The 22,305-nt window shown below is 44.0% G+C and overlaps 1 protein-coding gene across 7 annotated transcripts in view; it reads left to right on the top strand.

Moving 5' to 3' along the window:
• The window catches only part of LOC308674236 (hydroxyacylglutathione hydrolase, mitochondrial-like), a 47,428-nt gene that overhangs the window by 13,294 nt on the left and 11,829 nt on the right, over window positions 1-22,305 (top strand). For 5 of the 7 annotated variants that reach the window (XM_081338572.1, XM_081338570.1, XM_081338568.1 and 2 more), the window contains exon 1: window positions 19,731-20,372. In XM_081338572.1, coding sequence (XP_081194698.1) covers window positions 20,268-20,372 — 105 coding nt within the window. In that variant the 5' untranslated portion in view covers window positions 19,731-20,267. The other 2 variants (XM_081338567.1, XM_081338569.1) reach the window with 2 other exon arrangements.

Genomic DNA, 22,305 nt, shown 5'->3' with positions numbered 1-22,305 from the left:
TGTGCGCTGCATAGACTTTTTTACAGAGCATATCAGATGCATTTTGTTATACAGACACATTCGCTTTTTGGATCAGCATTGATGGTTGCAGAGCCGTGCTGGCACAGTGGTTAGAATGAAGCCAAATTTATCCTTCAGATAAACAAGAATGGGGCCTTCTTTACCTCCTGCCTTGTGAAAAGTTCTCTGGAACAGAAAAGCTTCAACACGGGGCAGCAAATGTGCATCCAGCTCAAGAAATGGGACAGATTGGAGCAACCAGATTAGCAGCAGCTTCTGTTTGGTGCTCTGCTGCTTTCTAGTTTTGCTATGTCATCTGGGCTACATCAGAGTCAGAAACGGTGTCACAGCATCTCTGTCAGTAACCAGGAGATTTCTCCCCTCCTCAGGTGGGCTCCCTTAATGTGAAATGCCTCTCGACTCCCTGCCACACCTCTGGACACATCTGCTATTTTGTGACAAAGCCGAACAGCTCAGAGCCGCCTGCGGTGTTCACAGGTATACTCCAGAACCAGATTATTATTATAAGTAATATTTCTATGTTCACTTCCTTCCTGAAGGGAACCAGTACACAGAACAACCCCATGTTCAAAAAAGCGTCAACAATGAAACCAGTAAGGAATCAAACATAAGCTTATTTAGAACAGAAAATCAAGTTGAAGGCAACCTAAAGGCTGTCTTGTCTCAAAGAAATTGGGACTTCAGAGGGTGAGCAGGCCTGATCTCAGTGTGTCTTGGGAAAAGGGTTCTCTCATGTGGATACTTCCAGCCGTATTCTGGGCTGAGCCTAAAGCCGGAAAGACAAGCAGCATCTCAGGTGATCTGAATGATGGCTTTGTTGAGCTCTTCTGACTGAAAGTGTCAAATTCCAGCCCATTGTTGCCTGTCAGTGTGTAGTTGATCCATTTCGCTTCACTGCGTTGAACTTTCCCATGTCCATGCTTCTCGTGTTCCATGTTTTCACTGTGATTCTGACTTCGGAGCTTCATATTTTCCTTTCCTGTAAAACATCATCAGCCATTCCCAAAGGCTTTAATCGAGCCACATCATAAACACCATTAATTCAGAGTATTAGCTCTAGCTCCACCTCATAGCATGTTGACCTGCAGGACCCATCATTTGGCAGTGTATTGTCAGCTACTTCATATGGTCTACCCATATGGTAAATCATATTTTCCTGCTCAATATGAAATTCTGTGCTTGCCATTATACTCCTGCCCTGTTCATGTTGGAGGCATCATTTAAAGTGCTTCTAGGTTGAAAGGATTAGGGGGTGACATCACTGTTGCCCCAGAGAGACACCTGTGGGGACTGCTTTCATGTCACCATCAAGGAGCTGGAGCAAATGACAGGAACTCACCCCACCATGCAACAGAACTCAGATCTCAAATGTGGGCTTGCTAACTTTCAACCCAGCATCCTAAACAACATGAGCTACTGTCCTCCCACCATTGTACTAGAGAGAATATCCACCTACAGCATCTTCCTGTATTGATACTGCCTGATACAGGCACCTGCTTGCTTCAGTTGGGCAGTCAGAGTGACCTTCACACCTTGAGCAGGTGATCCTGCTCAGATTATACAGGTGTTCTGCACTCAGGAACTAAACAACACTCAGCAGGACTTGAGGACTGTGGTTTATAAAGGCTTATGCCTGTCAATAAAATGTATTAGTCCAAAATAAACTAACTCATTCCGATTAATGAGACAGATCAAAGAACACTGCATGATTGTTTATTCCAAAAAAGTCTATAATAGAACGGAGCATCGGCACTCATGGATGGATGCCAGAATCTGAATTCTCCTCCCCTTAACACATCATATCATACAGAATCCCCTCCCTTAATTACACATCATGAATCACATTCACCAATTAGTTTAACACACGAAGTTTCACTTCCCATCTGAAGCGTGCTCTTCTCAAAACATCCGGGTTGAATTCCTCCTGCGCTTTAGTGATTCAAAGCCAAACAGTTGAAGCAAAAGGCTTCAACTTGTCAGTGCAAAAACATGTCAGTGTTTGCACCATTATTTATTTATTTATTTATTGATGGGATTTATATCCCGCCCTATCTCCCGAAGGACTCAGGGCGGCTAACAGCAAAACATATAATAAGTACAGAGATCAAGATAGAAATAAAATTGAGAACATCTGTGCAATAAATTAAATTAGAGAATTTAAGAGATAAATTAAAAATACTAAATATAAATTAAATAAAATGCCTGTCAGTCTAGGTCGGCCTGGTGGAACAGGAGTGTTTTGAGGCCGCGGCGAAAGGATTGGAGGTTTTGGGCCATCCGAAGCTCAGGGGGGAGCTGATTCCATAGGGCTGGAGCTCCCACAGAGAAGGCCCTCCCCCTGGGGGTCGCCAGTCGACATTGCCTAGCTGACGGTACCCTGAGGAGGCCTTCTCTGTGCGAGCGTACTGGACGATGGGGATTTGTTCCCGGCAGCAGATGGTCCTGCAAGTATCCCGGACCTAAGCCATGTAGGGCTTTAAAGGTAAGTACCAGCACCTTAAATCTCACCCGGAGGGCAACTGGTAGCCAATGCAGCTCACGCAGGAGGGGTGTAATATGGGAGTATCGGGGAGCTCCCATCACAACCCGTGCAGCTGCATTCTGCACCAGCTGAAGCCTCCGGGTGGTCTTCAAGGGCAGCCCCATGTAGAGAGCATTACAGTAATCAATACGGGAGGTAACGAGTGCGTGGGTGACTGTACGTAGGGCATCTCGGTCCAAAAAGGGGCGCAACTGGTATATAAGACGAATCTGTGCAAATGCCCCCCTAGCCACGGCTCCAATATGATCTTCAAAACTGAGTCGTGAACCTAGGAGGACGCCCAGATTGCGTGCTCTATCAATGGGAGGTAACATCTCTCCTCCAATAGTCAGAGATGGAACATTTTGGACTAAACGAGATGACGGTATGTACAGCCACTCAGTCTTGGCCGGGTTAAGTCGAAGCCTGTTTTCTCCCATCCAAATCTGTACCGCTTCCAGGCAACGGGACATCACATCGAGGGCATCACTGGGTTGATTCGGGGTGGAGATGAATAGCTGGGTATCATCAGCATATTGATGATATTTCACCCCGAAGCTACGGATGATCTCTCCCAGCGGCTTCATATAGATGTTGAACAGGAGGGGCGAGAGCACCGAACCCTGAGGTACTCCACACTTAAGAGGCCTAGGGCTTGACCTCTGCCCTCCTGCCAACACCGTCTGCGAACGGTCCGAGAGGTAGGAGGAGAACCACCGCAAAACGGTGCCTCCCACTCCCAGCCCCTCAAGACGACGCAGTAAGATACCATGGTCGATGGTATCAAAAGCTGCTGAGAGATCTAATAGGACCAGGACAGAGGAATAACCTCTATCTCGGGCCCGCCAGAGATCATTCACCAGCGCGACCAATGCCGTCTCCGTGCTGTGCATTGCAGCCTAACCATAAGGTAGGCAGATTACATTTTACTTTTGTGGCATTTGCAAGAACTAAACAAATGTGTAGGTTACTATTTATTCTATACAACCGTGTCCACGGTTTGTGCTTTCAGTCTAACATCGTAGTCGGTTTCTATTTTTTGAACCCCCTCTTTCTTCTAGGTGACACCTTGTTTGTGGCTGGGTGTGGAAAGTTCTTTGAAGGAACCCCAGAAGAAATGTACAGAGCTTTAATTGAGGTCTTGGGGCGCCTCCCTCCTGAAACGGTATTTTTGTATAAATACTAAACCTCTTGGGTGTGGGGACTCAAAGACAGTGAGCTGGATTTATACAGCATTCTAAACCTGGACTAACAAAAACAGTTTTCTACAAGTCCCAATCACAAAGGCCAAATACAGTCATGGCCGAAATTGTTGGCACCCCAGAAATTTTTCAAGAAAATCAAGTATTTCTCACAGAAAAGTATTGCAGGAACACATGTTTTGCTATACACAGGTTTATTCCCTTTGTGTGTATTGGAACACAAGAAAAAAGGGAGGAAAAAAAGCAAATTGGACATAATGTCAAACAAAACTCCAAAAATGGGCTGGACAAAATTATTGGCACCTTTTCAAAATTGTGGATAAATAAGATTGTTTCAAGCATGTGATGCTCCTTTAAACTCACCTGGGGCAAGTAAAAGGTGTGGGCAATATAAAAATCACACCTGAAAGCAGATAAAAAGGAGAGAAGGTCACTTAGTCTTTGCATTTTGTGTCTGTGTGTGCCACACGAAGCATGGACAACAGAAAGAGGAGAAGAGAACTGTCTGAGGATTTTGAGAACCAAAATTGTGGACAAATATCAACAATCTCAAGGTTACAAGTCCATCTCCGGAGATCTAGATTTGCCTTTGTCCACAGTGCACAACATTATCAAGAAGTTTGCAACCCATGGCACTGTAGCTAATCTCCCTGGTCGTGGACGAAAGAGAAAAATTGATGAAAGGTTGCAATGCAGGATAGTCCGGATGGTGGATAAGCAGCCCCAAACAAGTTCCAAAGGAATGCAAGCTGTCCTGCAGGCTCAGGAAGCATCAGTGTCAGCGCAAACTATCCGTCGACATTTAAATGAAATGAAACGCTATGGCAGGAGACCCAGGAGGACCCCACTGCTGACACAGAGACATAAAAAAGCAAGATTACAGTTTGCCAAAATGTACTTGAGTAAGCCAAAATCCTTCTGGGAAAACGTCTTGTGGACAGATGAGACTAAGATAGAGCTTTTTTGGTAAAGCACATCATTCTACTGTTTACCGAAAACGAAATGAGGCCTACAAAGAAAAGAACACAGTACCTACAGTGAAATATGGTGGAGGTTCAATGATGTTTTGGGGTTGTTTTGCTGCCTCTGGCACTGGGTGCCTTGAATGTGTGCAAGGCATCATGAAATCTGAGGATTACCAAAGGATTTTGGGTCGCACTGTAGAGCCCAGTGTCAGAAAGCTGGGTTTGCGTCCAAGATCTTGGGTCTTCCAGCAGGACAATGACCCCAAACATACGTCAAAAAGCACCCAGAAATGATGGCAAGAAAGCGCTGGAGAGTTCTGAAGTGGCCAGCAATGAGTCCAGATCTGAATCCCATTGAACACCTGTGGAGAGATCTTAAAATTGCTGTTGGGAAAAGGCGCCCTTCCAATAAGAGAGACCTGGAGCAGTTTGCAAAGGAAGAGTGGTCCAAAATTCCGGGTGAGAGGTGTAAGAAGCTTATTGATGGTTATAGGAAGCGACTGATTTCAGTTATTTTTTCCAAAGGGCGTTCAACCAAATATTAAGTTAAGGGTGCCAATAATTTTGTCCAGCCCATTTTTGGAGTTTTGTTTGACATTATGTCCAATTTGCTTTTTTTCCTCCCTTTTTTGTTGTGTTCCAATACACACAAAGGGAATAAACCTGTGCATAGCAAAACATGTGTTCCTGCAATACTTTTCTGTGAGAAATACTTGATTTTCTGGAAAAATTTCTGGGGTGCCAACAATTTCGGCCATGACTGTATATCCCTTCCTGGCCCCACACCCTATTTTAAGCAATTGAGGCAAGTAACATTGTCAAATATACATGAATCTGTCATTAATTTGCCATTGTTAAATAATGTTGTGGAAAGCATCTGGTGAGGCTGACCTGCAGTTTCTGAATTGGTGCCTTCTAATTTTCTCTTTTTCTGCTTCTTTCCTGGCTAGAAAGTCTATTGTGGACACGAATATACCATCAACAACTTAAAGTTTGCCCGGCACGTGGAACCAAATAATGCTGCCATCCAACGAAAGCTGTCATGGGCGAAGGCAAGAGAGATTACACTTTCCTTCCTTGGAAAAAACAGGAATGGCTCATTCAAGAAGTTTCAGCTTGCTCTCTTTGGCTGTAGGAAATCCCATTTCAATTTTCCCAATGGATTAATGTGGCGGTTGACCTTCGCAGCCCTCTGTCCGGCCTTCTTCTTGTCTTGGTTTTCCATGATTTGTTCAGGGCCCTGGCAGAAATGGTCAGTCCTTCTGCCAGGAGGGGAAAAATGGTAAAGAAATAAAAACCAAAGACACTTTCTATCTTGCTTATGCCCACAACTGACGCAGCAGGTTATCTGTTGATGCAGCTGCACAATAGACAAGGATTCTGTCTGTTGGAATTTTCCTGAGCTCTTCCCCTTTTTTTTTGTAGGCCAAGTACGATGGAGGTGAGGCAACCATCCCATCCACCATTGGTGAAGAATTCACATACAACCCCTTCATGAGAGTGAGGTAATTTCTCCATAACAGGATCGTGATGGAGACACGGCTGTTTCCCAGCGGGATTGAAAAAAAAGCTGCCCCCTGACACTCAACAGAGGATCATGAACCAGCAATCAGTAGTTGATAAAGAACATTCCTTTTTTATTTCAGCCCTAAATGTAGAAATTGTTCTTTTATGAAAAGCCTCCACATCTCCAGGTTTTGGAGATGTAAAAAATTCAGACCAAGATCAATCACTTGAGAATTTCATCCACCTTTCAATATAATGTATAATGTATAAGAAAAACAAACTGAAAACTTTTAGGGGGCAAAAAGATAACAATAAAAATCTTGTGATAACATGGTTGCGTAAGTATGCGCACATTGTTATAAGTAGGGATGTGGCTGTGTTCAGAATTAACCAAACACATTCAAACTAATGTTAAGTAGTACAGGTAGTCCTTAACTTAATGGAGTCCAAAATTTTTGTTGCTAAGTGAGACATTTGTTAAGTGAGTTTTGCCCCATTTTACAACCTTTCTTGCCATAGTTCTTATGTGAATCACGGCAGGTGTTAAATTAGAACACGGTTGTGAAGTGAATCTGGCTTCCCCATTGACTTTGCTTGTCTGAAGGTCACAAGGGGATCACACGACCCTGGGACACTGCAACTGTCATAAAAATGAGTCAGTTGCCAAGTGTCTGAATTTTGATCACATGACCCTAGGGATGCTGCAATGGACGTAAGTGTGAAAAACGGTCCTAAGTAACTTTTTTCAGTGCCGTTGTAACTTCAAACGGTCACTAAATGAATTGTAACTGTAGTCAGTACACACCTGCCATCAATTGAAGAGAATCTGACCATATAAATTTCAGCTTTAGTGGTAGGATCTTGCTGACATTTAGTCAGCCACTTCTTACAGCAAAAGCTGTGGTCTGCAAAGAGATTACAAAGCATCAACAGGATCTGACTTTGGTATCAGTTGGGAGAAGGGTACAAAACAATTTTCCAAGGCACTGAATTTACCCTGGAACACAGTGAATACAGTCATCAACAAGTGGAGGAAATATAGTACAATAGCAACATTACCAAGAACTGGATGTCCCTCCAAAATTCATGAAAAAAGCAAGAAGAAAACTGATCGGAGAGGCTGCCAAGTTGCCTACAGCAACGTTAAAGGAGCTGCAGGAATTTCTGGCAAGTACTGGTTGCGCACTATATGTGACAACAAATTCTTCTCAAATTCTTCATATATCTAAGAATAAAAATAGTTTTGTCACAGAGTATAGAACACAGCTGGGCTTCTCAAAGCTGATATCTGCCAAGGTTGCAAAAGTCTTATCTATAGTCTGGGCTTCAAGCCAAGTCTCTTTTAGGCAATAACAGGTTGTAGTATCAGGTTTAGCCACAAGATGTTGCCCATACCAATTAGGATTTTTTTTTATTGAAAAGTTTTACAGTACATTTTAAGTATATTCCATCCCTCCCCCTCCCCCCCACATCCCCACCCTCCCCCCCAACTTCCCAGAGCTGAAAACAGGGTATTGCCTCTAACAAGCTTAAACTAAAATATTCTAACAAACTATGAATACACTTACTTATTTATTTATTTAGATTTCTATACCGCCCTATTTTCGAAGGACTCAGGGCGGTTTACAGGGCAGCATAAAATACAATATAAAAGATAATATAAAATTAAAATAAATTAATTAAGCCCAACAATTAAAACAATATTTAAAAAGCTAAAACCCCTTCAGTCCAGGCCTGATAAATCGAAAAGTCAGGTTTTCAGGTCCCGGCGAAATGAACGCAGATCAGGGGCGGTCCGGAGTTCCACAGGTAAATCATTCCAAAGGGCAGGCGCGCCTACAGAGAATGCCCTCCCTCTGGGGATCACCCGCCGGCACTCCCTAACCGGTGGCACCCTAAGGAGGGCCTCTCTATGGGAGTGCACAGGACGATGGGAAGTTGATGCTGGCAGCAGGTGCTCCCTAAGATAATCCGGACCCATGCCATGTAGGGCTTTATAGGTCATCACCAGCACCTTGAATCTCACCCGGAGATTTAATTCCTATCGCACTTTAACTCCCCTTATACATAGGTAAATAATAATACATCTTATAATTCTAATACTCATTCATATCCTAAATGAAATTTTTTAGTCCCATATTTATTCTGGATATAATCGATCCATCTTCTCCATTCCGAAATATCTCTCTGTTGCAATTGTTCTTTCAAATATGCTGAAATTTTTGCCATCTGCCAAGTTTGAAACTTTTAAAGTCCGTTATTAGATTCAACATCAATTTAATCTCTATAACAGTACAATCAGTAATAATACCCAATAAAAATAACTGCGGGGTAAACCTTATCTTTTTCTTAAATATCTTCTGCATATTCCACCAAATTTTAATCCAGAAAACTTAAAATTTTTGGTGGAATTTCTTTCAGAATTAAAACCTCTTGATCAGCCACTTTAAATCTGTTGTTATAAAAAGCTTGAATAATCGCATTTCTGATTGTTCTCTTTGTAAAATAAACAACCACATCCCTTGGCAGTTTTCTTTGCCTAGCAATCCAAGAGTGGACGCGAAATATTTTATCTATTTCCAATATAACATCTTCAACTCACCAACCCAAAATAGGCGCCACAGCTTTTGCCACTATTTCCTCCAAATTTTCTTGTGGATTTTCTTTCAGACCTCCGATCCTCAAAGCAAACTCCATATCTCTATATTGTATCATCACCATCTCATCATCGATTTTTTCCATTTTAATCTCAGCTTCACTGACTTTGGCTTCCAATATCAAATTATTTTGATTAACTTCTTCCACACGATCATCCAGATTCTCAATACAAACTGTCAGTCCTTGAAGTGCCAGCAAAATATCCTCTCGTATTTCTTTATTTTTCTCATTAATAAGCTCTGCCACTTGCTCAGATATTTTCTCAGATTGAAGTTTTAAAGCATCTTGTAAATCTTTCAACGTTAATGTAGGTGCAGATGCTGCAGGGGGTGGCATCAGTGATTGAAGACCAGATTGTTGAACTGGTGAAGCCCCTGCACTTTTATAAGCAGGGAATCTAGGTGGTTTGGAAGCCATTTTAACACCCAATTAACTTTCGTTTCTCACTTTCACTTTTCCGCACTAATTGCAACTTTGTTGCTTCACTGTCAAATAGCCAAGTCTCTTAAATCATCTTTGGACCAACCTCAAATGTTTTAAACAAAGTCTTTTAGAACTTTAAGAATCCACTTTCTGTCTTCCCCCTTGCTTTTATTTTATTTTCCTTGTTCTTTTGTATTTCACGCTTTCTCTCAGAAGTTATTCCGGCGCCATCTTCCTCCCCTTCTTTTAAGTTAAACCGGAGTTAAAGATCATATACTTGCAGTTTCTGAATTCTCCCGCTCAGCTCTGCCTGCGTCCAAGTAATCCAAAATACAATGTTACAAGCAGGGATGGTTGCAGCGTCCTGTTCTGTTTCAAAGCCTTGAAACAGAAGAGTCCCAAGTCCGGAGTTAATTCAGGCTCTGAGGGAGCTCTCACCCTTCAACCCCCAGATTGAGTTCTGGGGGTCTAGGGGAGCTGTACCTCTTGCCTGAATACTCACCCCCCCCTCTTCTCTCGAAGGGGGGATTCCCAAACTGCAAAACAGCTGATCGTCGCTGTTTTCGCAGTTTAAACGGAACAGCGGGGCTGACGGTCAGAAATGACCGCCATTGACGGAGCCTTGCCACCTGGAAGTCCAATTAGGATTTTTTTTAAGTCCAAGATTTTTATAATCCTTTTTATAATTTTACTTCTTTTTTGTAAGTCAAAACCCAAATCTTCAATAAGAATAAAAAGCCTTTTAGTCCTCCAGTTTAAATCAGGTTATTCTTTCAATGGTTTAAATTCCCCTGGACAGTCAGTCACCGCTGTTTTTGTTGTTGTTAGCTGCGAAGTCGTGTCCGACCCATTGCAACCGTATGGACAATGTTCCTCCAGGCCTTCCTGTCCTCTACCATCTTCTGGAGTCCATTTAAGCTCACGCCTACTGCTTCAGTGACTCCATCCAGCCACCTCATTCTCTGTCGTCCCCTTCTTCTATTGCCCTCAATCTTTCCCAGCATTAGGCTCTTCTCCAGTGAGTCCTTCCTTCTCATTAGGTGGCCAAAGTATTTGAGTTTTAGCTTCAGGATCTGGCCTTCTAAAGAGCAGTCAGGTTTGATCTCCTCTAGGACTGAGTGGTTTGATCGCCTTGCAGTCCAAGGGACTCGCAGGAGTCTTCTCCAGCTCTATAGTTCAAAGGCCTCAATTCTTTGGTGCTCAGCCTTTCTTATGGTCCAACTTTCACACCCATACATTGCAACTGGGAAGACCATAATCTTGACTATACGCACTTTTGTTGACAGGGTGATGTCTCTGCTTTTTAGTGTGCTGTCTAGATTTGCCATGGCTTTCTTCCCGAGGAGCAAGCGTCTTTTAATTTCTTGGCTACAGTCCCCATCTGCAGTTATCTTGGAGCCCAGGAAAATAAAATCTGTCACTACCTCCATTTCTTCCCCATCTATTTACCAGGAATTGAGAGGGCCGGATGCCATGATCTTGGTTTTCTTAATGTTAAGTTTCAACCCAAGTTTTGCACTCTCCTACTTCACCCGCAACAAGAGGCTCTTCAGTTCTTCTTCACTTTCTGCCATTAGAGTGGTATCATCTGCATATCTTAGGTTGTTGATATTTCTTCCGGCAATCTTAATTCCAACTTTTGATTCATCTAGCCCTGCCTTTCTCATGATGTGCTCTGCATATAAGTTAAATAGGCAGGGCGACAGTATACAGCCTTGCCGGACTCCTTTCCCAAATTTGAACCAATCAGTGTTTCCGTGTCCAGTTCTCACTGTTGCTTCTTGGCCCACATATAGGTTTCTCAAGAGACAAATAAGATGGTCTGGTACTCCCATCTCTTTAAGAACTTGCCACAGTTGTTATGATCCACACAATCAAAGGCTTTAGCATAGTCAATGAAGCAGAAGTAGATGTTTTTCTGGAACTCTCTAGCTTTCTCCATGATCCAGCGTAAGTTAGCAATTTGATCTCTAGTTCCTCTGCTTCTTCGAAATCCTGCCTGTACTTCTGGTAGTTCTCGATCCGCATACTGCTGGAGTCTAGCTTGTAGAATTTTAAGCATAATTTTACTAGCATGAGAAATGAGTGCAATGGTGCAATATTTTGAACATTCTTTGGCACTGCCTTTCTTTGGAATTGGAATGTAAACTGATATTTTCCAATCCTGTGGCCACTGTTGAGTTTTCCAAATTTGCTGGCAAATTGAGTGTAGCACTTTTACTGCATCGTCTTTTAAGATTTTGAATAGCTCAGCTGGCATACTGTCACCTCCACTAGCTTTGTTGTTGCTCAGCTTTTCTAAGGCCCACTTCACATTCTAGGATGTCTGGCTCGAGGTCAGTGACCACCTCATTGTGATTATCAGGGACATTAATCTCATTCTTGTATAGTTCCTCTGTGTAATTTTGCAACCTCTTCTTAATCTCTTCTGCCTCTGTTAGGTCCCTGCTATTTTGGTCCTTTATCATGCCCATTTTTGCATTAAACGTTCCCTTCATCTCTCCAATTTTCTTGAAAAGATCTCTGGTTCTCCCTATTCTATTGTTTTCTTCTATTTCTTTGCACTGTTCATTTAAGAAAGCATTCTTATCTCTTCTAGCTATTCTCTGGAATTCTACATTCAATTGGGCGTATCTTTCTTTTTCTCCCTTGCCTTTCACTTCCCTCCTTTCCTCAGCTATTTGCAAAGCTTCCTCAGAATGCTTTCTTGCATTTCTTTTTCTTTGGGATGGTTTTGGTTGCTACCTGTTGTACAATGTTGCGAACCTCTGTCCATAGTTCTTCAGGCACTCTGTCTATCAGATCTAATTCCTTAAATCTATTTGTCACCTCTACTGTACAGGGATATGATTTAATTCATACCTGACTGGCCTAGTGCTTTTCCCTACTTTCTTCAGTTTAAGCCTAAACTTTGCAATGAGAAGCTCATGGTCTGAGCCACAGTCAGCTCTTGGTCTTGTTTTTACTGACTGTATAGAGCTTCTCCATCTTTGGCTGCAGAGCATATAGTCAATCTGATTTCTGTATTGACCGTCTGGTGATGTCCATGTGTAGAGCCGTGTCTTGGGTTGTTGGAAAAGAGTGTTCAGATCTCATCCAGTCTCATCCATGCTGCTTTATAAAGATTATGGCCGGTCTTTTGTCCGCCGGTTTGGAGGGCTGCTCTGGATTGAGTGGAAGGGCTATCACCCTCCCACGATCGAGTGAGGATCCCCTCCTTGCTGGTCGCCCCTACAGAGTAACTTTCGACCCTTTCCAGGGTCCCCCAGCGGTGCAAAATCAGACGTAGAAGATGGAGCTCGCCTTCCGGTGGCTGCGGTGGCAAACTGGAAGTCCAAATTCTTCATATCTCTGGACTGTAGAGTAGAGCGGCTAGACCAGACATGTCAAACACAAGGCCCGGGGGCCGGATCCGGCCCGTGAAGAGGTTTCATGCGGCCCACAAAGCCATCCTGGAAACAGTGAGGGAACGGCCCCCACTGCCTTGGCCAGGGCCAAGAGACCCTCCTTCTGCCAGAGCCTCAGATCTGTCCCACTCCTGCCCAGCCCCCCATAGGCACCCTTGATGCGAACGATGTAGAGCTGGCCACGCCCACCCAGTAGGCCATACGCACTCTAGCCATGCCCACCCTGGCCATACCCACCTGGCCCCCTGAGGGTAACCGCAATGCTGATCCTGCCCTCAATGAAATTGAGTTTGACACCCCTGGGCTAGACGGAAGCCTTTTGTTACAAAGAAAATTCAACCCCAGCAACTCCAAACCTACACTGGGTCTGACAAAAGCATGTGGGAAAAATGTGTTATGGTGTGTTGAAACCAAGATTGAAACTTTATGGCTATAATTCCAAAAGGTATGGTGCAAAAACAACGCTGCGCATCACCAAAAGTACAACATACCCACAGTGAAACGTGGTGGTGACAACATTATGTTTTGGGGCTGCTTTTCTTCAGTTGGAACTGGGGCTTTAAGCAAGGTGGAGGGAACAGTGAACGGTTCCAAACAGTTTTGGCACAAAATCTTCAGGCCTCCTAAAATGCTGATGATGACGAGGAATGCCACCTTTCAACTTGACGATCCCAAGCACACCTGCAAATAGACAAAAGAATGGCCTCATCAGAAGAAAACCTTTGGAATGTCCTAGCCAGAAACTGGACCTGAATCCAATTGGAAATCTGTGGGAGGACGTGAAGACAGCTGTGTACGATAGGTGCCCTCGCAGCTGGACAGATTCAGAGCATTTTTGCAAGGAAGAGAGGGCAAAGATTCCCAAGGCAAGGTGTATGTACTAAGCTGATAGGTCCAAAAGACTGAATGTGGTCATAAAATCAAAAGGTGCTTCAACAAAGTATTGGTTTCAGAGTATGTGTTTTTAAGGCAACTATATTATTGTAAGTTTTCTGATTTTAATTTTCCTCCACAGAACACTTTCAGATTTTTTTTCCAATTGAATTATACAGCTTACTTGTGTTGTATTAAAAGTGGAAGAAATTTGAAGCCCACCTCTCACTGTGAATTTGTTTAGTGAATTTCTTCAGGCATGTTGGCTGAGGAATTCTTGGAGCTGGCGTCCACAAGTCATAAAAGGGCCAAGTTTGAAGACTCCTGATATATAAGCACCTTTTTACATACCAAAAGTGTCTGGCATTCTGTTTTTCGGTCGCCATTCTAGATGCTTCCAGGAGAAGCAGGAGAAAAGGAGAGCTCTTTGCCTGCTTTGCCTTGAATAAGAAGACAGAGTGAGTGAGTACAGGTAGTCCTTGACTTATGAACACAATTGAGCCCAAAATTTGTGTTTTCAAGGGAGAAATTTGTTAAGTTTGTTTTGCCCCATTTTACGACTTCTTGGCACGTTTAAGTGAATTGCTGCAGTTGTTAAATTAGTAATATGTTTGTTAAGTGAATCTGGCTTCCCCATTGCTTGTCAGGAGGTGGCAAAAGGGGATCACATGACCCCAGGACACTGCGACTGTCATAAATATGAGTCAGTTCTGAATGTAAGTCCCATGACCCTGGGGATGCTGCAACAGTCATAAGTGTGAAAAATGGTCATAAGGCACTTTTTGCAGTAGTTACTTTGAACGGTCACTAAACAAACTGTTATAAGTTGAGGACTACCTGTATCATCAAGAAGTATTGCTTCTTAAGAAACCACATTGATAGATTTCCTACATAGAAGTGTCCACAATTTAGTCCTTCAGGTCTCCCAATGGTGCACCCACCTCTCCAGTAACTAGGCCAATCCCCTTGCTCCTGGCCATCCCTCTCTTTCTACCTTTCCAAACATTAATGATTTTCTCAAGGAAGTCACTCTTCTTTGTTCTATTGCATTTTTTGTCAACCTCAGCAACTTAAGATGTGTGGACTTCAACTCCCAGAATTCCCCAGCCAGCTACACAGGGAATTCTGAGATTTGAGGTCCACACATCTTAAAAGTTGCTGAGATTGAGAAAGACTTTTCTAGTACACCAATAAAAGTAAATTGTGTTTCTTGAATCAAGTACCTCACAGCATTCTGCCACCCTGTGGGTTAGGGACACAACACAGAAAGGAATAAGAGGCATCACCTTGCTTATGAATTGCTGTAGCCTTCCCTCAGCTTCCAGACATGAACTCTGTGGTGACTGGGGGATTCTGGGAATTAATCAGCCCAACTCATGTGGAGGCTCCCAAGCTGGGGAAGATATCTTTAATATGTTGAAATATGCGTTAACTCCCAGATTCCCCAGCATGGGGAATCTTAAAAGTTGCTGAGGTTGAGAATCACTGCCCTAATGACTTTTTTTTTCTTTCCGGACAGAGAAGCAACTGTGCAGCACCACGCCCGGGAAACGGACCCTGTTCGGACCATGGGAGCCATACGCAAAGAGAAAGACAACTTTAAAGTGCCGAAAGAGTAAATGAAGCAGCTCCCCTGCTGCTTTTCTTTTTCTGTTATTTAGTTCAGGAAATTGGTGTTTTATTGTCCTGTTTTATTGAGTTCATTCACATTATAGAATTCAGGGGGGGGGGGAAGTCACCAACGCACTTTGTTCTTTAAAAAAAATATATTATTGTGCCCTTGGGACTCAGCTGATTATTATTTGTATTATTATTTTTTAGCGTGATGCACAGAAGTTGTATGGATGTATCTGCAGGGGAGAGGAGGGTCTGTGGGTTTTGTCATTGGGGTCCAGTGCAGACAGACTTTGTTTCGGTGACTTAGGCTTTCTGGGAAGGTGACTTTGAACCCTCTGCCTCTTGAGTTGAAATGCACATTTGAAAAATTTTTGTGATTTTCCTGAACTTCAGAATTAACTTTTCTAACTTGCAAAGGAGCATTTTGTGCTATTCTAAATGCTCCTTTCATCTAGACATTTGAAGTAATCTGCATGTGCTCTTCGTACGTGAGCATGTAGCTCCCCTGAGCACACTTGCCTGTCTCTCAAGGAACTAGCAGCAGGCTGGGAAATCCACAGAGGAGAGGTGATGTTGTCAGGAACAAGATAATTGAGGCATTTGTATATCTTTAAATGGGAAAATTGTGATTGTTTTAACAGCACAGCACTTTAAAAACAAAAAAACAACCTTAAAATCTATTTAAACTATTGTGGCTTCAAGAAGTGACTAACAACTTCATTAAATCTTTTCAGCACTCTGGAGGAACTGAATTTTCAGAGATCCTTGTGTGCTGGGGAAATACTGACAATGGAAAATTGTGTGTTCTTTCTTTTGCTTTATTTAAGCTGCCAAGGCACATTGCACTTGTGAAGCCATCAATGTAGACAACCTCCTTATAAGCTTGAATTGTCATTCCCTGTTGATTCAGCTAATGTACATGTAAATAAATATATCTAATAAATATTACTTTAAGATTAAGACGTTTGCAAACCATCATGACCTCATCTGTCTTGGAAACCCTAAGAAGGAGTCTGACCAAAGGAAACATGAGTCTGTCCATGTCAAATTCTCAGGATACCTTGTTAAAACCTCCTCTGTTCTCTAATGTTACAAGCGCCCTGCCTTGAGTTTGCACTGGCTGTGAACCAAAAAAGTGGCATGATTTTGGTTCTTTTCCTTCCTTCCTCCTCCTCCTCCTCCAAACTTCAACATGTTTTACAAGGTGGAATGGATATTTTTCCTGAATGTTTTCTAACCCTTCTTGAAATCACCGAAGTGACTTGTACTAAATAATGACAAAAGAGCATCTTTTTTAACTTTGTGAAATGAAAACAGTCTTAGGGCATCACTGGGAATTTTCACAGTAGTGTTGGATTTGAAAGCTAAGCTGGGTTGGGAAGGGGTGTGATTCTATGACAGAAGATCAACAAGAAAACCACACTGAGATGTAAAAAATATCCCAGAAGCAAGCAGCGGTCAGCTATCTCCATGTGACTGCAAAAACTCCGTGACACAAGGACGTGAACCGAGACCCCGGAAAGAGTGCAGAGAAGAGCAACAAAGATAAGGGGTCTGCAGTGTTGTCCCCAATTCAGGTCTGAGCCTGGTGCGGAGGCCGATGAACACCAGACACGAGGTGCAAGTTTTGTTTTTTATTGAAGTGCTCCAAGAAAAGGGATCCAGGCCAAAATGCCAAGGAACCTTGAACCATAGAATTAATAAAGTTTTATACATTTTCTCTGAAGTAGAAGGGATAAGGTGGGATATATAAGAAATATCTAATAAACATTTCAATAATAATCTAACAATTATTCTATTGGTCTCTAGCATTCCCTATTCCTAGACCTTGGCTAATGAACGCTTCAGGAGTTATACACATTCTATTTGCTCCAGGCCATCTCTATTCCTAGCTTCTAGCTGAGCTTGCAAGATGCTAAGTCTTTTGTTACTTTTATCAGCATTTTGACCACAAAGAATTGTTACAAGCTTTACACCTTCATATTCCCTGTGAATAAGCATTCTTTATTCTTGCCAGACAAGCTCCTCTTCCTGGTCTCCTTTCAAGTGTATGCCATAATCTTGCTTTGTTTTGACAGACAGCCCATCAGCAGGATAAATCATATGAAGAATGGTTAACCAAACAAAGTATGTCTAATGATCTAGTATAATGAAGAGAAGGATTAGGGATGACATCATAGCTGTCTCCTAGGACTTGTAGGGCAGTCACAGAGAGGATCAACCAGCACTTGAGGGCAGAACAAGGAGTAAACCCAGTGGAAGATCATGAAAGAGAGATCCAGTCTAGAACTAAGAAAATTCCAGACAGTAAGAACAATTCATCAGTGGAACAGCCTGCCTCCAAAATTTGTGGATGCCCTCAGGAAACTTTTTAAGAAGTGGACAACCATTTAGAATTTAAGAAGCAACCAAGTCTCCTCTTTTTTTCACAGGAGGCCAATTTTGGCTGCTTTTGGCTGGTCTCCAAAAGCTCAGTAGTTTACTTTAGGCTGGAAAGCCACCAGGGAATATCAGAGTGGTTACCCCTAGAATAACAGAGTTGGAAAGGACCTTAGAGGTCTTCTAGTCCAAGCAGGAGACCCTGTAGCATTCCAGGCAAATGGTTGTAAATGTCTATGTAGAGATTCTCAGTCATCCAGGTCACGGTTGTCCCAAAGGTGCTTTTGTTAGGAGGCAACCGGAATTCCTTGTTTTCCTTTGAAGACGTTTCGCTTCTCATCCAAGAAGCTTCTTCAGCTCTGACTGGATGGTGGGGAATTCCACCAGAACTGAAGAAGCTTCTTGGATGAGAAGCGAAACGTCTTCAAAGAAAAGTCCGGTTGCCTGGTGACAAAAGCACCTTTGGGACAAATGGTTGTCCAGTCTTTTCTTTAAAACCTCCAGTCTTAGGGCGCCCACAACTTGGAGGGAATAACGGGCGACCCCACTTTAAGCCGGACTGAGCGACCACTCCTACCCCGTCCCCTGGCAGCAGAAGCGCCGCGAGCCTTGGGCAGCCGGAAGCTGCGGGGGGGAGGAGCCTAAGGACAGCCCTGGCTTTGATCCCCGCCCTCTGGTTGCCGTCCCCCGCCCGCGGCTCTTCCGAGTGTGCGTCCCCCTCCCTTTCCTTTTCTGCGGAGCCGCTTCGCTAGGGAGATACGTTCTGCGCGTGCCCGGAAGGCAGGAGGGATGGGGCGGCGGCGGTTCCACACACCTCCCCCCGGAAGGCGGGACTTTTCGCTGGCTGAAGCCGTTCTCAAGGCAGGTGGAGGGGCGGGGGCAGGGAGGGAGGAGGGGGGCTCCGGGGAAGGGCGGGTGGCGCAGGGGAAGCCGCCGCTGGCTCCAGGCTGGGTGGGGCTTGATGGGACAGCTTGGCCTCCAAAATGGTTGTTGTTGGGATTTAGACTCGCACCTGAACCCGCAGCCTCCTAGAGCAGAAGTCTTCAAACTTGGCCCTTTTATGACTCGTGGACTTCAACTCCCAGAATTCCTCAGCGTCCACGAGACCCCTGCTCTAGAGCGACATTTCTCAACCTCGGCCGCTTTAAAGGTGGGTGGACTTCAACTCCCAGAATTCCCCCTGCCCATAGCCTAAGGCGGAGGAGTGCTGGGAGTGGAAGTCCAGCCATCTTCAAAGTGGCCGCGATGGAGAATCCCTGGACTGTGAAGTGGAGTCCCGAATCGAGAAGCTTCCCAGAGCCCCAATTTCAGCTTCTCGGGGAATTATCCCCTTTGCCAAAGGGGTCCCCAGCAGCCTTCCCTTGCTGGAATCAGTTCAATTCAGCTGGAAGGGATCTTGGAGGTCTTCTAGTCGACCCCCCCTGCTCAGGCAGAAGATCCTAGGCCAGGCTAGCTTTGCTGGCTGTGGAATTCTGGGAGTTGAAGTCCACAAGTCTTTAAAGTTGCCAAGGTTGAGGACCCCTGGCCTAGGCCATTGCAGACAAGTGGCTGCCCAGTCTTTTCTTAAACTCCAGTGGTGGAGCACCCACATCTTCTAATGGTTGATTGTTTTTACCGTTAGGAAATTTCTCCTTAGTTCTAGGTTGCTTGATTAGTTTCCACCCGTTGTTTCCTGTCTTGCCTTCAGCGACTTTGGAAAATAGGTTGAACCCCCCCCCCTTCTTTATGGCAGCCCTTCAAATACTGGAATTCTGCTATCGTGTCACCCCTAGTCCTTCTTTTCTCTAAATTGGCCGTACCCAAATCCTGCAACAGTTCTTGTTTTTGTTTCCAGACCTTTTAGTCATCTTAGTTGCTTTTCTCTGCACTTTTTCCAAAGTCTCAACATCTTTTTTGTAATAGGTTGACCAAAACTGGATGCAGTATTCCAAGTGTGGCTTTACTAAAGATTTATATCCATTGGGACTGGTCCCCCAGAAGCCCCGGACAGCAGTTTGGCTAACTTGCTTCTGCTGGTTCCTCCCTGTGTTGGGAAAGAGGGGGGGGGCTGCTTCAGCTTTCACTTGTAATGTTTTCTTTCTCTAACATTTCCTTCTTTCTCATTAGCTGAACCAAAGCAGTTGTTTCCTGCTGAATTCTTCCGCTGTAAGACTACTACAAATATATATTGGGGCGGAGTGGTGGTGGGTTTCATGTAAGAAGACAAAACTACCTTTGCACAATGGCAGACACAAAACCTATTTTCCCTTTTGCCATGTAAAGTATCACCTGAGGTTCCCCCCACCACCACCCTATTTTCATCCCAGGGTCTTGCATTAGGATCTTGCCAAAATTGTTAGGAATTCCCCCACTAAACAACCCTCACAAACTACTGTTAGTCTCCCCAGTTGCTTGTTCGGTGAGTAAAAAACTGAAGGGCTTGTGCAACCACAGTGGATCTAAAAGTATTCTATATTTCTAGCCCTTGTGGTTGCATAATTAAGAATTTGAAAGGGGTTTCCAAATATTAAGAACAACAAAGGAAAAGGGGATAAGAAAGACTTGGAATCAATTAGATCATGTTGCTGCAACTACAGAGTGTACGGAAGTATGCAAGACAAGGTAATTAAAATAGGCAAGGTGGTTTGGCATTCTTTTTAATGAATGTGGTTTTCCTTTGGGCAGTTTGCTTCCATGACCCTTGAATCTCTGGAGCATGAAAGTCAAAGTGATTTCAATTTTGGAAGATAATTACATGTACCTGATCATTGAAGAAACCACTCGACAGGCCATTGCAGTGGATGCTGCTGTTTCCAAGCGGGTAAATGGGGTCAAAAAGAGGCTTGGAAGAAATAAAATAGGGGCAGGTTGTAAAGGTTGGTTTCCTTTGGAGCAGCTTTCAAAGCCCTTAGGGCATTTGCGGGGAGGTGGAGGGAGTTGAAAAGGTTGGCAGGCCCAACTGCATGGTCAAAGCTCTGTCCCTTTTGCAAGTGATGCTTGTCTGTGGAGATTCTCAGCCATCCAGATCATGGTTGTCCCAAAGGTGCTTTTTAAAAAGGCAAGTGGACTTTCTTTGTTTTTCCTTTGCAAGACAAAGGCCACTCTTGTAAAAACAGCAAAGTTCACATTTTGGACAGAGAGGACCTCTGGTTTGAAAGACAGACCGAAGAGGCTACCTACATTAAAATTGAACAGCCTTCTCTCAACCGAGGGGGAGGGATACGACATCAACTATCCCCTGTTTACAACACAATCCCTTTCAGCAGCTCCAAGAAGGTTCCACACCGATTTGCACTATTCAGGTGACCCTGAGAGAACAAATAAACCTCCAAGTAGCCTCAATGACTCTCAGAAAGAGTGCTAACAAGCAGATGACTGCAAGGAATACAAATCCTTCCATCCTCCACCAGTCAGTCAGAAGTGAAGAAGCTTCTTGGATGAGAAGCGAAACATCTTCAAGGAAAAAAGAAGGAAAGTCCAGTTGCCTTCTGAAAAAGCATGTTTGGAACAAGTGATGCATCTTCACTTTTTAATATAACCCCTTCCCTCATGAATTGAAGAGGAAGTTACTCAAGATTTGAATACACAGAATCATAATTGGCTAGGTTAAGGTAAGGTAAAGGTAAAGGTTCCCCCGCACATGCGTGCTAGTCGTTTCCGACTCTAGGGGCCGGTGCTCATCTCCGTTTCAAAGCCGAAGAGCCAGCGCTTGTCCAAGGACGTCTCCGTGGTCATGTGGCCGGCATGACTGGACGCCAAAGGCGCACGGAACACTGTTACCTTCCCACCGGAGTGGTCCCTATTTTTCTACTTGCATTTTTACGTGCTTTCGAACTGCTAGGTTGGCAGAAGCTGGGACGAGTAACAGGCGCTCACTCTGCTACGTGGCACTCGGGATTTGACCCGCCAAACTGCCGACCTTCTGATCGACAAGCTCAGCGTCCTAACCCACTGAGCCATAACTCATGGACTTGAATATTAGCCTGCCTACTCCTGGTCCAGCGTTTTCACCACTCTACCTCACTCTCTGGTTGTCCTGGGCAGAAGCTGCAGGAGATCCTAACAAGATGTGCACCTTGCTGAGGGACCTCTAGAAGAAATGGCACACTGAAGGTGTAGCCAATGACTGCAGCAAAAAGAAGAGACGACGATTAGACTGGCTCTTTGTAATGCGATTTGAGACAATTTGAGATTTCCCACAAATGCTCTATTCAGTTGCTCCTAGCAAGAAGACCATAAGACAGTGGTCTCCGGCGAGTTTAGACTCTAGGACGGGTCTTCAAATGCTGGCTGAGGAATTCTGGGAGTTGAAGTCCACAAGTCATCAAAGGGCCAAGTTTGAAGACCCCTGCTCTAGGACATAGAATAGCCATCAGCACTTTCAGCACTGGGCTTGCATACTTCCTTTCTTAATTGCTTTCAGAAGTTAATTAACTGATTTTCAGCTATTGGAAGTCTTCAGATCAACAAGTCACTGAGTTTCCTTTGATTCTTAGTGAAAGAAATGTTAAATAGCAATAGCACTTAGACTTATATACTGCCCCATAGTGCTTTACAAAACTCTGTAGCCACATGCGGCTCTTTCAGCCTTCTCCAGTTTGCAGATACAGAGAGACAGAGCTTCCTTTCTCTCTCTCTCTCTCTCTCTCTCTCTCTCTCTCTCTCTCTCTCTCTCTCTCTCTCTCTCTCTCTCTCTGTGTGTGTGTGTCTGTGTGTGTGTGTAACTCAAGCTGTTCTCCAGAAGCTGACAAGCT

This window comes from Vipera berus (assembly GCF_964194415.1).
Source record: "Vipera berus genome assembly, chromosome: 13".
NCBI lineage: Eukaryota > Metazoa > Chordata > Lepidosauria > Squamata > Viperidae > Vipera > Vipera berus.
This window is presented reverse-complemented; position numbering and strand designations above follow the sequence as displayed.